The sequence below is a fragment of the Camelus bactrianus genome, chromosome 16 (assembly GCF_048773025.1).
Source record: "Camelus bactrianus isolate YW-2024 breed Bactrian camel chromosome 16, ASM4877302v1, whole genome shotgun sequence".
Classification (NCBI taxonomy): domain Eukaryota; kingdom Metazoa; phylum Chordata; class Mammalia; order Artiodactyla; family Camelidae; genus Camelus; species Camelus bactrianus.
Genome location: NC_133554.1, coordinates 12072123 through 12087000, shown reverse-complemented (window position 1 = coordinate 12087000; position 14878 = coordinate 12072123). Strand labels below are relative to the sequence as shown.

At 36.1% G+C, this 14878-nt stretch overlaps 1 protein-coding gene across 11 annotated transcripts in view; it reads right to left on the bottom strand.

The window, feature by feature from the left end:
* The window catches only part of SYNRG (synergin gamma), a 78993-nt gene that overhangs the window by 41024 nt on the left and 23091 nt on the right, over window positions 1-14878 (bottom strand). For 6 of the 11 annotated variants that reach the window (XM_074342614.1, XM_074342615.1, XM_074342616.1 and 3 more), the window contains exons 4-12: window positions 14173-14303; window positions 13400-13505; window positions 12612-12723; window positions 9553-9735; window positions 8393-8626; window positions 7369-7446; window positions 5212-5408; window positions 4335-4583; window positions 2638-2771 (exon numbers count right to left, since the gene is read on the bottom strand). In XM_074342614.1, the coding sequence (XP_074198715.1) occupies window positions 2638-2771; window positions 4335-4583; window positions 5212-5408; window positions 7369-7446; window positions 8393-8626; window positions 9553-9735; window positions 12612-12723; window positions 13400-13505; window positions 14173-14303 (1424 nt within the window). The remainder of the gene's footprint in view (window positions 1-2637; window positions 2772-4334; window positions 4584-5211; window positions 5409-7368; window positions 7447-8392; window positions 8627-9552; window positions 9736-12611; window positions 12724-13399; window positions 13506-14172; window positions 14304-14878) is intronic. The other 5 variants (XM_074342621.1, XM_074342623.1, XM_074342622.1 and 2 more) reach the window with 3 other exon arrangements.

Sequence of the window (14878 nt, the reverse complement as noted above, 5' to 3'; positions counted from 1 at the left end):
TACAGGATAAATGATGTTGCTCTCTTCCAGATGCCCCTTCCTGCCAGCTCAAGTGCTGTTTCTCCTTTGACTCTGACATCCAGTTCAACAGCGAGCCCAATCAATTTCTCAGAGACACACTTTTAGTCTACAACTCTAAACCCAGAGTCCGCCACATAATCTCACAACAGGATTACCATGGAAGCTGAACGGACCCCATACACAGTAGCAAGAATTACTTTCATCATGCCACTTACATCTAAATTGCTTTACAGATTATGTCACAAATCATAGGCATCCTGTAACTGGTGCCACCCTTAACTATGTCATTTTTTCACAGGCTAACCATACTCTCCACTCCAGCCTACTTCTAACACCTTACTTGCCTTTTCATATTCTGACAAATAATACCCATTTTTGCTTTAAAATACTGCCCAAAGTGGTCTCACCTAGGCTTAACTATTTATATCATGTTAACAAATACCCTTTTAAAATAACTTATAATATGGAAGATAGATTACCATGAACTAGGGAATTCATTATATATGGACACACACACACACACCACTGAAGGAGCAATTCTAAGAGAGTTTTCTTAGATAATGTAAATACCCAGATGAAACTAAGCTTCTTTATAGCAGGAATTGTGTTTTTCACTTCTATATTTCTAGTGTCTACACCAATGTCTGGCACATAGCAGATGCTTCATAAATGTTTCTGAATGAATAAACAAACACTGAATGTGAATTCTTAGACATGAGCAAAATGTTTCATGCAAGGAAAGCATACTCGTAGTCATGCCAGAACTGAAAAAGGGAAATCTGCCAAGCATAGCTGCATATGAAAGGGAACTATTTTGTGGAGATAATGCCACACAAAATTGCTAACACCACATATATCCCAGGTCTGGCCACTCACTTAAAATTTTCTATGAGCAAATTTCAATTTCATCTGCTGAGAGAGCTGTCTGCCAGAGGAATGAACCATCAATTTGATAAATTCTGTTTGTAACTTTCACACTACAATACACTCATCCAACAAACCTTTATTTAGTTACATACCACAGGCTAAGTCTACACATACAGACATGAAAGACTGTCTTCAGGTACTTACAACCTAGTGAGGGAAGCAGTCATGCAAACCAGTAATTACAGCTAGGACACAGATATTCCTAAGGTACCACAGCAGTAGAGGTGGGGCCCTTAACTTATCTTGGAGGTGGGGACTGATGGAGAGGGGTTAATAAAAACTTCCTATATTAAACTGATTTTTGACATGGAACTAGAGTTAATTATAGGGAGAATTTCAGGTTGAAGAAAACAGGATGTAAAAAGCCAGAGGCTTGAAAGAGCATGGTCAGTATGGAGTCATTCTGGCTGGAGTATAGTGGGAAATGGCGATAGCCAAGAGAGCTAGCAGGAGCCAGAAAGCACGTGGCCTTTTCCCACACTGAGCAGCGCTGACAGAGTTGATGGTGAAGGAGACAGGAGGGAGCTGAAAATAACTGTTTCTGATATGGTGACTGGATATGGTGATTTGACAAGTTGTAATTTAGTTTTGAGGAGGAAAACAATGAATTTAATTTTATGGAGGTAATTTGAGGTGCCCTGGGTCATTCAGACATGTTCTAGACAGCAGCAGAACATAATCTGTTCAAAGGAAGAGATCTGAGAAAGAAATATTACGTGTCTATCAGGTTAATAATATGTGTGTGTGCTGGTTTTGCGGGCTTGGAACTCCCGGTACTTTACAGTCAAACCCCTCACATGTTTCTCCTATGTGTCATTTACAAGTGTTTCATGTATTCTTAAAATCAGGAGAATAACTCCTTCCCTAATTTGTAATTCTCTGTAACACCTAGCCCTTAATTCTTCTCACAGTGTCTGCAGGAAGTGTTGATGAAGAAATAGTCAACTGGTTAAAACAAAAGATGAATGAAATTGCTCAAATGGGAATGTAAGAGAAATGGAATATGTATCCTAATAAAAGCAAGTTCCAAAAACAACTAAAGACATTAACATTGCTTACGCAAAGCCTCACATGTTCCACTTGGTGGAAAAAGTATCTAAATGTGTTTCTTAAAATGATAGAAAGGTGTTGACAACATACTGAATCAGTTACTGTACCTGAAAGTTAAGTTTGTACACATGAGAAAAGTGCTTATGTAACTGTCTCTGCAAACAGATCTGAAGGCCTAAAACCCACAGATCTCAACTTAAACATGAGAGACATGAATAAATAATCGTATTTAATTTCTAACTTACGATTTCTGTGGAAAATTAATAGTATACTATAGTGCAAAATACCAAATTACGCGCCCCTGCCTAAAAGCTTTTTAACAGTTGAAGACCTGGATCTTATATAAGAACATGAGTCATCCCTGCCCAGCGGCACTCAGCTATATAATACATCTGGTTTAGCACATGCAAAAAGAAATAAAGTCAAGCAGGTATGTACTGGGAGGAAACAGTAGAAGCTGAAGTTAAAGGTGGACAAAGGAGAGAATATGAAGAGCAAAAGTATGAATAAAGGGGGAATGATCAAGAAAGCATGCGAGTAAGGAGTCTTAATTCCCTTCTTTATACTTGGGCTTCTCATTGTGGATGCCTCTTTCTCAATTATTAAAAACAGTGTTAACTATATTCAGCTCTTTTCTACCTGCTTCCATGCTGGGAATTACTTGTTTTTGAAGAAGCAGGCAACTCTTGGAAATCACTGAATGAGTCATCAAGGGATCCTGATTTAGAAGCATCTTGAAAGTCTTGGAAGTCATCTTCTTCTGGTTTTACCACCTGGGTTTATAGAGGACATTTAAATAGAAAACATCAAATTGATACAAAGATAAATAACAAATATCCAGCTGTCAATCTCAAAGACTATCTTTTAAATCTTCCCATTTAGGTACAAATATTTAATTTCAGAACACCCTTCAGACATAACATCAAGTCAAGTGCTTAAGGCAGGAATCCTCGTATTTTTAGATACTCTTCTATAAATGGTAAAAGACTGGTTTAAATAGCTAATTCATATAATTTTAAAAAAGCTGAATCATATTTGGTAGATTATTGAGAAACTGCCATCTTTTTTTTTTCAGTGTAACAAGAATACACATTTATTGATGTGGTTTCAGATTTCACATGGCACATAACCTTTATGAAACTATCTCTTTTCAAGTTTTGATATAGCACCAATGAAGCATATGCACAATTACCTGGAAATTCTATTAAAATACTCCTCTTTTCCAACTATATATTTGTGTGAGCCCAAATTTTCTTTATATTGTTTAACCAAAACAAGTTATCAGAATGCAGAAACAGATATCAGAATCCACCTGTCTCTTCTGTTTAGCTAGATATCAAAGAAATGGGCAAAAAAAGAAATCCAATGCCATTCTTTCCACTAACTTTTTTGTTTTGGTAATAGTAACTACTTTCTGAGAAAATGTCATCTTTAAAAAACATTTTATACATGTTTGTAAATTACAGAAGTGATACAAGCTTATTTCAACCCATCACATACATGTATAAAGTAAATCGTGAACACTGACTCCTAATCCCATGCTCTAGAAGTGAGCACTGTTAACAGTTCACTTTGTTTTATAGAAAAGCAAGCTTACACTATATTGTTCTGTGCTTTAAAAATGGAATTATATAACATGGACATCTTTTCCATGCAGCACATGTATATCTATCTCATTCATTTTAATGATCAAATAGTTTATCACTGTGTGGATAAACAAAAATGTATTTAACTTTACTTCTTCTGAGGGACATGTAGCTATTTCTAATTTTACTCTAACAAAGAATGCTAGAACAAATATCCTTGTATACTTTTTTAATTTGAGCTTTTAAGTGCTGTGAGATAGACTCTTAATAGTGTGACTGCTAGGTCAGAAGATAAAGACACTTAGATTTTTGACAGCTACTGCCAAATATGCCTTCCAAAAAGACTTTACCCAATGAACCTTATCCCCTACATTTGTACTGAATGTAAACTAAATATTATACATTTAAAAAAATTATTGCTAATCTGAGAACTGAAAAATAAACTAAAGCATCTTATTTAGGTTTAGCAGCTTCCTCAAAAGACTCAGCCTAGGAATTTAATTAGCTTTATTAAGCTTGAGGTTTAGAACATACATGATAAAGAACTACAAACTTTCAACCAAAAATTCAAATATCTTAAGGCTTAAGAAATTTCTTGTTTTTTAAATAATCAGAAACTAAATTTTGTATTGTTTTAATCCTGCTCCAGTGTCCATCATAATACAGCAATCTTTTCTGCATCCACGGAAAAAAAGTTGCCCAGATTCACTTTCAGGGATAATCTGGGATATACACAGCCTCTCTGTTTACCTGATTTGCAGAGTAAGTTGGCATGAAGCCAGTGGAAGTCTGGGCTGCGGCTCCTCCCACTGGTCCAACAAGATTAATGCCCATGACTGGCTGTCCAAGGTTGAGGGGCATGGAGCCCGCAGGGCCTGAAGGCATCCCAGTCGGCTGACTCACCGCAGGAGGCAAAGTCATAGGAAAGCCACTTAAAGTTGGAACAGGAGCCGCTGGGAACTGGTTTAAAGCATCAGGACTTATGGCAGGAACACCCCTCTACATTAAACAAGAGGAAAATGGAAACATTTTAGGAAACTGCAAACCACATACAATCTATATCTGGTAAAGAGAGACTTAAATGTAAGATCTATAGCTTTGTTTCCACTCTGACTCTCCCCAAACTCAGGAATTTGATACAAAAAAGTAAGTTACAAGGTTAATGTAAATCTAATATTTAGCAAAGAAATGGCCAACACATACCAATTCTGACATTTTCACTCTCTGACAAGTTGGGCTAATCTCACTATAATCAAATGATTTAACATGATTTCATAATGTGAGAAAAACTGCTATCAGACTGAGAATATTTTGTCAATATCTAAGGAATTTAAGACAAGGACTTCAAAGGACAGAGAGAGTAATTTCATCTATTACTCACTAACTCTCAAGTTCAGAAAGGTTACAGTTAGGTCAGAGAATGTTAATACAGAAAACAGTCTTTAAAACAAAGGAATATTCTGCTAGTATGCACATCATATAAACTATACATTTTTGAAGCAGTGTACCCTGAAAACAATCTAAATTTTAATGTCCAAGGAGTTCCACAAAGTTGTAGTAAAAAAAAATTCATTCTTTCAGTTTACACTGAAACGCGATTTGATCTAACCTTAGAAACAGTGTCTACCTGTGTTACCGCTATCATGGCGAGAACGGTATAAAGTTCCTCTTTAGTAAGCTTGCCAGGTGTGGTTCGATTAGCTAAGGCCCATATCTGTCCAAGAGTTTCCCTGGGAAGTCCAGATGACATCAGAATGGGATAAAGTTTAGCAGTATCTATTCCAGTTGGAGTCACTGTGGTTTCTAAAATTTTCTTATAGGCATCTATTAAAGGAAAGACCAGATTACAAATTAAACATATTAACTGCAGACCACATTAATCTTTTTAGTCACTGTTGCTTATACAAGAATCATCTTAGATCAAACTGCTTTAACAGAACTAAAGCCACATCAGGGTTTGAACTGCTGTACAGATATTCAAGTGGAAATATCCAGCAGAGAGTTAAGGTCCAGAGCTCAGAAGAGGGACTGGAATTTGGTCCTACAGATGAAGATTTGGGGCTAAAGGTAAGTGAAAATCTTACAATTCACTACAAGATAGTAATAATAAGATGGAGATGGTATAAGAAGATGCTCTGGACTTTAAAAAAGAAGCTGCAGAGTAATGATGGTGGGACTAATTTGAAAATAGCAGTGGGAAGCAAGAACTATAACAGTATCACCTTTCTCTTGCCCCAGTGAATTAAAGGCTATCAGAGAAAAACATCACTGGGTAAGGTGCTTTAGGAATAGAGCCTTGAGAGAAAGACAGTTTCAGTTACAGTGAGACAGCAGAGTAAGTTTTCGAAAAAAAGGAAAGGACTATTAGGAGCTTTTCCACAGTCAAATGGCCTTTCCAAAGGACAAAGTTTAAGGCCGTTACAGTTAGGACTGCCATATAAAATACAGAACGTCGGTACTGCATGGGGTATACTTACACAAGCAATTATTTGCTGTTTATCTGAAATTCAAATGAAACGGTGTTCTTTATGCTATGTGCTAAATCTGGCCATCCTAGTTAGAGGAGTTTGGGGGATAAAAAGTAGGGCTAAGGTAGACAGAGAAAAATGTTTAAAGAAAAATTTTGCATCTAGCATTTAAACTGGGACTACAGGTTAGTAGGCTGGCCATAAGAACACATTTTGACTAGGAAATTATGTGTGCGTGTATGTTTGGAGGGAGAAAGGAGAAAGAAATACAAGCTGGTGGCAAAGGGATAGAGTCCCAAAATATACCAAGATCTAGATTTTGTTTGTTTGGCTTGTAGACAGAGAGGAAGAAGAAAAGATGTAAACTGTCTACAGGGCAGTTGGGAGAAAATCAGTTATTTTTATGTACAGCTGAAGTCCCGCATGGTTTTGGGAAATTAGCCTTTCAAGTTGTGATTATGATGTCAAGTAGACATTACCAGTTTCTTCCAAAAAGAAGCTGAGCTACAGGGATCTTGCATGAGTTTTATTTAATCACCTGTAGAACCAACCTAGATCAAGTCTACGACCAACCCAGAAAACTAAAGATCAGACGAAAATTAACTTTAATTTTCAAGGGGTTGGCAAAGCAGAGCAAACTGAACAAGTTATAATGTATTAAGAGCGATCAGCAGATGCTACTGTAATAGTCACTGTTCTATACGCATCAACCTCGGCTTACATAGACTATTTCCTTGTACCAGTTGAATACTATACCACAAAGTGTACACTTCGGTGGTTTTTTTTTGGCTCAGTAGTAGTAATATACACAAAGAAAAAAGTAAACAACACCTTCCAATGTGAAGTAAGATGCCACTTGGTCTTTTACTTCATACAGTATCACATGACAAAGAAGTCATAGAACAATATTTTTTAAATATATAAACTAATCACCAAGAGTTCAGGAGATTATACTAAATGTATTAGTACTATTCTTGATGTTATTAAAATTATTACTAATCTATGAAATAAATATGACAGTGTCTCTTAAAACACAATAAATCTAAGAAAAGCTTTTAGAAATAAAAGCATATAGTCAATAAAACATTAAAGCCAAACATTTCTCCTGCATTTATAGTTATTTCATACATGAGGCAGTCTTAAGAAACACTAGATGTATTTCATTGTCTGTACTTTTACAAAAAAATAAACAAGAAGAAAGTTACAATTCCTTTTGCATATTTCGTAACCACCACAGTAAACATTTACAATTACATCTACAACACTGAAAGTAAAGTATCCAGATGAAAATCTTGGACAAAGAAACTTTTTTTTACCTGGAACCAAACTCTCATTGTAAATCCAAGGAGGCATTCTGGGCTGAACAGGATCCTGTGAGGGAAATACTCCCACACCTAGAAGATAAGAACATTACCTAATGTATATAATGGTCCATGCAGAAAATGGGGAAAGCAGACTGAGTCATGGTTTTTTAATAAGAAGAGCACTGGCTAGAGACACTTAAAAAAAAAGTCACCAATATAACTAAAGTATTTGGTTTCTAAACAACTCTACATTATGTCCTAAGGCGTATATTAAAAAACAAAACAAAACCCCCCAAAAACAACAAACCCCCCCAACCCCAAGAAGTATCAAATCAATATTCTGGGTTATATGAGGCTTGCATCATTCATATATATTACAAATTAAAGGAAAAAACATGATAGTGGTTTAAAAATTACGTATTTTAAAAAAATGTAATTGTCCATGCTTCACCTGCAGCTTTTAATGTTTCTTTCCAAAGTCTGATTTTTTTTTTAACCTGAATATGACACTGCTGCCTTTGATGTATAGGATTTTTGTTTAAATTTTTTGTTTTTTACTTTGTCCAGTAAAATAGCCTCTAAAAGTTTGCCTCCTGTGCTGCCTACACTGTAATTCATCTCAGCAAGTTCAGTTTATTAAAATGTGGATCTTTTAGGCAGTTTGATTTATTTAAGAGAAGTCAAACTATATTCTCATTGGTGACTTTTCCAGTTAAATTTTAACTTTTCAACCTTATGGAAGAACAAAGTAGAAGAGAAGGAAAAAGAGTTTTTATAAAATAGAAGAAATTTTAAATCAGGAATGATTCTGATTAAAAAAACTAGTTATCAAAAACTTTTTTTAAGGAATAATAGTGTGTTGAAAGAATTCAGAGCAAAATCATAGGGGTTAGAGAAGAGTGCATTAAATATATTTTAAGCAAAATTTCAATTAGCAAAATCAAGCAGCATTCATTTTAAGATTAATGCTTAAGGTGTTAGCATTCAAGCAACATTTGGTTAAATGAACTTTTTGCTGAGTATTTTATGAGCTCACCACTCTCTTCAATGGACAAGTTTTGGTCTGAAGTCTTTTCTGCCTCTGTGGTAGTGGTACCACTGACACGTCCATCTACAGCACCCCCGTTATTGGCCGTTAAACTGGGATGGTTCTTACAGGAACCTGGGCCCAGAGCTTTGTGCCCAACTTCAGAAGAATTGAATTTAATTTGTTCCTGCCCAGATGCACTTATATCACAAGATACTAGGAGCTTCTCCTCCAAGGAAGGGCCTAAACAAACAGCATGAAGGATTATTTGAATGTAACTGCAAGTTTCTAATCATCCATTTCCACCCCCAGATTCTGCAGGGAAGGCTCTGCCAAACATCAATTTTGAAATAATTCAAGTTCACAGATTTGTATAGGATTTGAGAGACTTTAGAGATTTTAGAGAACTTCAACATCGTTACCTACTTTGATTCTCAAGAATTCTATGACACAGCAGGCAGAATGGGATAGCGGAAGGAGTACTACCTTAGAAATCTGGAGACCTACCCAAGATACAGGCACTTCTACTAACTACTGTCTATTTCTGCATCTGTCAACTGAGAAAGTCTAGACTAAGTACATGTCTGCTAAGACCCCTCTCATCACCATTCTACGCCTCAAGACAGAGGGTGTAACTGCCTCCTCCCCCATTATTTCACAAGTGACAAAACTGACGTACAGAAACGTTTAAAGATTTGTCCAAGGACAAACTGATAGTAAATGAAGAACCTGGGCTTCTGATACCCAAGTGCTTTATCACTGTACCAGAGACAGCACTTTCTAAAGCAGCTTTTGCTGGTTCATTACTCTTAAGAAAATGAGATTGGTGATTTCCCCAAACAAGAGTAACCTGAAAAAATCAGTTTGTTTTTAAAGTTCTAAGTTGGTTTAAACAGGTCCTAACTTAGGAGCAAGAGTTTCAAATCACTTTTCTGGAACGTGAATTTAAAAAATCTAGATATTTTGGTGAATTTCGCTAGCACTCATATATTCAGGTACATTATTTCTCTAGTTATGTAAGTGAAATAAACTATCCTAGGTTATCTCAGTATTTTCATTAATATTCTAGGAGTTACCTGCTTTCTGTACACTGTATGAGGCTAAAGCAGTAGAGAAATTAGGAATTTGCCCAGGGACACCACGTAAGGCGAAAGACACTGGAATCTGACCTGGAGGGAGAGGCTGTGGTCCAGCCTTCTGTGTATGCAACTGGCCAAGTGGGGTGGTGGGATGGAAAGACTGAAAAGTGGAAGAAGGCCCACATGTGGGAACTTCAACAGGCCCCTGCATAAAGTCACTGAATTCTTCTTCATCAAGAAAGACAGTTTTAGTAGAATGAGATGTGGGATAATCTGCAAAATGGAAAATGGCAATGAAACACACAGAAATGAAAATCAACAGGGGAAAAGAAATTAAGATGTAGTACAACTCCAAAAGAATATACTGAAACATAAACACTGGAGGTGAACAAGAAATCACACGAACAACAGTAAAATGGAATTACACAACGAATGCAAAACACTTTGATGCCCATTTATACACAATTTTTGTGTCTTTTTAGAAAGAGATTTTATAGCTATCTTCATCTGGTTCAAAAATAGGAAAACGTAAAACTCAAAATTTCTTTCCTTCTATTTTTTTCCTGAAATCACTAATAATTTACATCAAAGTGGTGATAACTTTTGAAACCCAAGTGATCTGTTTATCTGGATAATATTCTCTCAAATCAACATATACCAGAAGAAAATCTACCTATATGCTACTGAATGCATTTTAGATAGATACATACTCTGATGATTAAATTTCATTGTGCCAGTAAGAAACAATACATGATACATACCTGCAGTTTTTGATATATTATGTTTAATGAATGCACTTAGCATAGTTCACATTTCATATGAGGAATGAGTTCCCATATGAGGAATGAAAATTACAGAGGCAACAAGAACATTAAACACATTACCAAAGTGATACTTTCCTGTGAAAATCATCAAAGTTAGGACACCACAGAGTGTTAAGTCAAACAACCCAACAGTCAATTTAAGAAAAGTAAACCCTGACTGAGAACTATGTTTAAAAGATCCGTGCCTCTAAAGGATGTAAATATCACAGTGGCTTTTTACTGTTAAATGTGAGATTCACTTATGTAACAAACCTACAGGGACTACATTTAATACTAGGCTCATTAACAACACTATTATTGTTGCTTCTTCACATTTTTAACTGCTTTGAATTTAACATTTACTAAAGTCTAATGTCACAAGGAGAGTCCTTTAAAAAAAAAAGGTTCTCATCTGAAATACAGAGACACTATGTGCTTCTCTTTTGGACCCATTCTATTTTGGCTCTGTGAAAAAAACCTCGGAATATGTAAAGTTCTATGAAAGATGCAAAATGAGCATGTGAAATGACTACCTTAATCAATTTTGTTTAAAAAAGAAAAAAGCCATGCCATAATGAATCTCAACCCTCCCAAATAATGATTACTGGGAGTGTGGATTTGAGGTCTCAATTTGGGTTCTCAGACCAGCACCAGGAGAAAACTGAGAGCTACTATGAATATTTTTAAAATGGACCCTGACTGTTTAGGCTAACCAGTGTTCCTTTGGATTTGGCTGGAATTATGTTAATTCTATGTGGTAATGTTTTGGCTTATAAACTCTTGTAGTTACATACATGATTAATAAGAAGTATAAAAAATCATGTGATACAGTTTGCATTCAATACTTTAAGATAAAGTCTATGGGGAAAAATTAAAAGATGTCTTTGGTGGTAAAAAGGCTGGAAGCTCTTTTTATATACTTTAGGCTTAGGTTTAAGACCCTAACTGGAGAAGCTCTGGATATTTCTTGGCTTGCTTCAGAAAAATATTTTTCTAGCTAAGCATGAAACAGTTATCTAGAAACAGCTAACTGCATGCCCGTTGATTAAACTCATGAGATTATTTGAACATCAAAACACCAATGTATTAACAATGAGGTTGTTAAACCAGACGCTGTTGTCCAAAGTGGGCTTTTTATTTGGATAGAACAGTATGTTACCTAACAATGACCATTTCTCTCTGCCACCTTCTCCTTTTTCTATGTTCCATGCTGGCTCCAGTTTTATCACTCCAATGTCTATTCTTAAATTACTTCTTGACTAGCTTATTCAGCTTATAATTTTCATTTTTAGGTATGTTTCTTTCTGAACTCAATCTGATTGCTAATATCCATTCTCTTTTCAATCTCAGTGTGTATTTTACTTTGGGACATATTTTTGGAATAATTGAGTATATAATCTAACAAGTGAAATTAGTTAGAGTAAAAGCTGTCAAGAACTGGTTACTGTGCCAGGATTAGATTACCCCCTCCTGATATCATCTATAAAAGGTATTATAAGGGTTTAAGATAAAATTTATCAATGTAATGTATATCAGCAGAAAATAATACTTGGCTGAATGATTTATGAAAACTATTTACCTAATAATGGTATGTTAGTCTTGAAATTAGCTGAGAATGGGTCAAGATATTAAATTTTAGAGGAGGTACTGGGGATTGAACCCAGGACCTTGCGTATATTAAGCTGTGTTCTACCACTTGAGCTATACCCTCCCCAAGATACTAAATTTTAAAAAAGGATGTGGTAATAGTTACGTGAAGACAAGACTCATTTCAACTGCTAAATGTTTAAAACATGTGCAGAAAAACCCCCAAAATGTCCCCTTGCCCTGCTCTATTAGGTACTTTTCTTCTGCTTACCTGATGACAAATGATAATAAAAACTATAAAGAAGTGTACTTAAAATTTCATGAGAAATACTATTAAAACCGTGACTTTTTAAAGAGGTCATTTAGAAAATTTGTAAGTTTAACCACACTGAATAAAATCTGAGCTAGATCATAAAAGTAAAATTACTTTAAAATAATGAGAATGAAATGATAAACTCCTTTATTACAGTTGCTTTGAGTGAATGGATTTTTACTAACGTTAACATACTCATTTATACAAAAGATTCACAAATAAAGTTATTATACTGACATTTACTAGAAGACAAAGAGGTTTCTTCCCTCCCAAGATAGTTATCTAGACCAGAACTCATAACCCACTGTGAATTTTAAAACATCCAAATCTGTACTCGGCTTGAAGGAAGAGTTCAACACTGACTCTTCACACACACGACGGTCAATAAAACATATAGAGACTACAAATCACCTTCTAACAAAACAAAATTTTAAAAATAAAGCTACCTGGTTTCTTAGGGTGTGATGCTGGAGTAGGGTGCATCTTAGCATCTCTGGAAAATCCATCTAAGTTTCCTTTTATGGCTTCCAAAGCATCATCTCTACTCTTCTCTCCTGTCTAAGAGAAAATAAAACATATATATTTCTTTACTTACCTCTCACACTTCATCCTAAATCCATATAAATATTAAAAGAAAAGTGCATCTATTAGTCTATTTCCAGTATTTTTACCACCTACTTTGGATAGTGAATTCTCCAAGTCAGAAAAACACTGACAAGTGTATAAAGCAAAGGCGTAAAATGACACTCTATAGAATTTTATTAAAAGCCCATTTATAAATACTTTAGGGGACAGCTGGTAGACATTAAGTATCCAGTATTAATGCTTCCCAGGAAATGATTACAAACATTTCAGTGGTAGCAAAAAAGACTTGTGAAGATAATGGCTGATAATCCATTCTCTTCAACAATAAAGTATCTTTACAGAAAGAGAAAATTCCTTCACTTTTGTTTGGGGTTTTTCTTGGGGGGGGGGCGGAATTAGGTCTATTTTATTTATTTGTTAGTTTGATTTTAACGGATGTACCGGGGGTGGAACCCAGGACCTCATGCACTCTAAGCACACACTCTACCACCGAGCTAGACACCCCCCGCCCCCACTTTTGGACTTAAGGCAAAACCAAAATGAATGAACCACAGCCTCAGCTTGGGCTGATGCCCACATGACAAAACCCGCTGAATGAGTGAGAAGAGGTGTGTACAAGGGGTACACTGCGTGTTGTGGAGCCTATTACCTTGGGTTTCACACTGCTCAGAAGTCTCAGCTTTTGCTTCTGTTCTTCAAACTGGCGTCTTTTTCTTTCTTCTTCTAAGAGTTTTTGCTGCTGTTCAAATCGTTTTCTGAAGGAAAAACAACCTAGTAAAGAGCCGGCTTCAGGGATTATCAACTGTTATATTCATATTTCTTCTACTACCAGTTTCAGCAATACCATCCTGCATTTCTAGAACTAAAAACTTCAGTGGTAGTTGTATCTAATTTTTCTCAAGACAGTCCTTTTCCCCTACTATATAAATTTCAAAATATACAAAATGAGTCTAAAAATGATTTACCTAAATTATAGACATGAATTTGTCTAATTTGCAAGGGGAGGAGATAACTTTTTGCATGCAAAAGGAATCTCAAACACATAGGGAGGTAGACAAAATAAAAACAGCCTTTGCTCTGCATACAAAAGAGCAGCTTCTACTTGGGGAAGCAGCACCGCACGTGAGAAGGGACACCGGCTCAGGGGATCAGGAGCCTGCACTCGGTTCTCCTAATAACTGTGTAACCTGCATTGACAAGTGGCTCATTTCTTTGGACCTGACTTGCCCCAGATGTAAAATCAGACGGTTGAGTTAGAAGGTCTAAGGCCCCCTCTGGCTTTAAACTTGTAATACAAGTATTTTAAAGAGTTTTAAAGGCACTGTGACTGTTTCAGCTTCACATCTGCACTACAGAACACCTGACAACTGTAAAATTAACTGCCACCAGGTATCCTTATCCTTGAATCCCGAGGTCCCTTACTGCTGCTCTTCGGCAAATTGCTTCTGCATGTCTGGAGTGTACTGTGGGCCTGGAGGACGCATTCCCAGGAACGGTGCTTGTCCCAGGTAAGGCATTCCTCCTGCTGGTATTGCTCCCATCGGTATCCCTGCCTAGAAGAAACAAAGGCTTAGGCTTAAAAAACACAATTTCTTCTTCTAATTACGACAAAGAAAAACTGTAGCTTCCATAAATTTTCTTAATATTTTTATTAACGAACTACATACGCATTTTAATAGAAGATTCAAAGAACACGGGCTAAAAACGAAAAGCTCCCCTTAGTGTCCTGCCCTTCTCACTTCCCTCACTGTCTTCAGGGGGACCACCACTGCTAATAGCGTGAGGGAGGGTGTATGCGTAAGGAAGCACATGTGCACGCACAAATTATATCCTGGTGAGCTCACTGAACCAGACGCTTTGAGAAGAGTTATCAAGATATGATGTCCTACATGTCTTTGAATTTCCAGCAATAGGTAAGTTCCTGGCATATGGTAGTTATTTCACAAGTGAGATTGAACACGCTTTTCCAATATGTAGGATAGGATAATAAATACTTTGATATTATCAGAGGCTTGATATCCAAACTTTGACAGAAAATAAAACATTTTCAATAATAAATGACATCTCAATACAACAGCATAAAATTTACTCAAGTGTCCAGAAGTAAGAACAGGATTGCACAACAGCT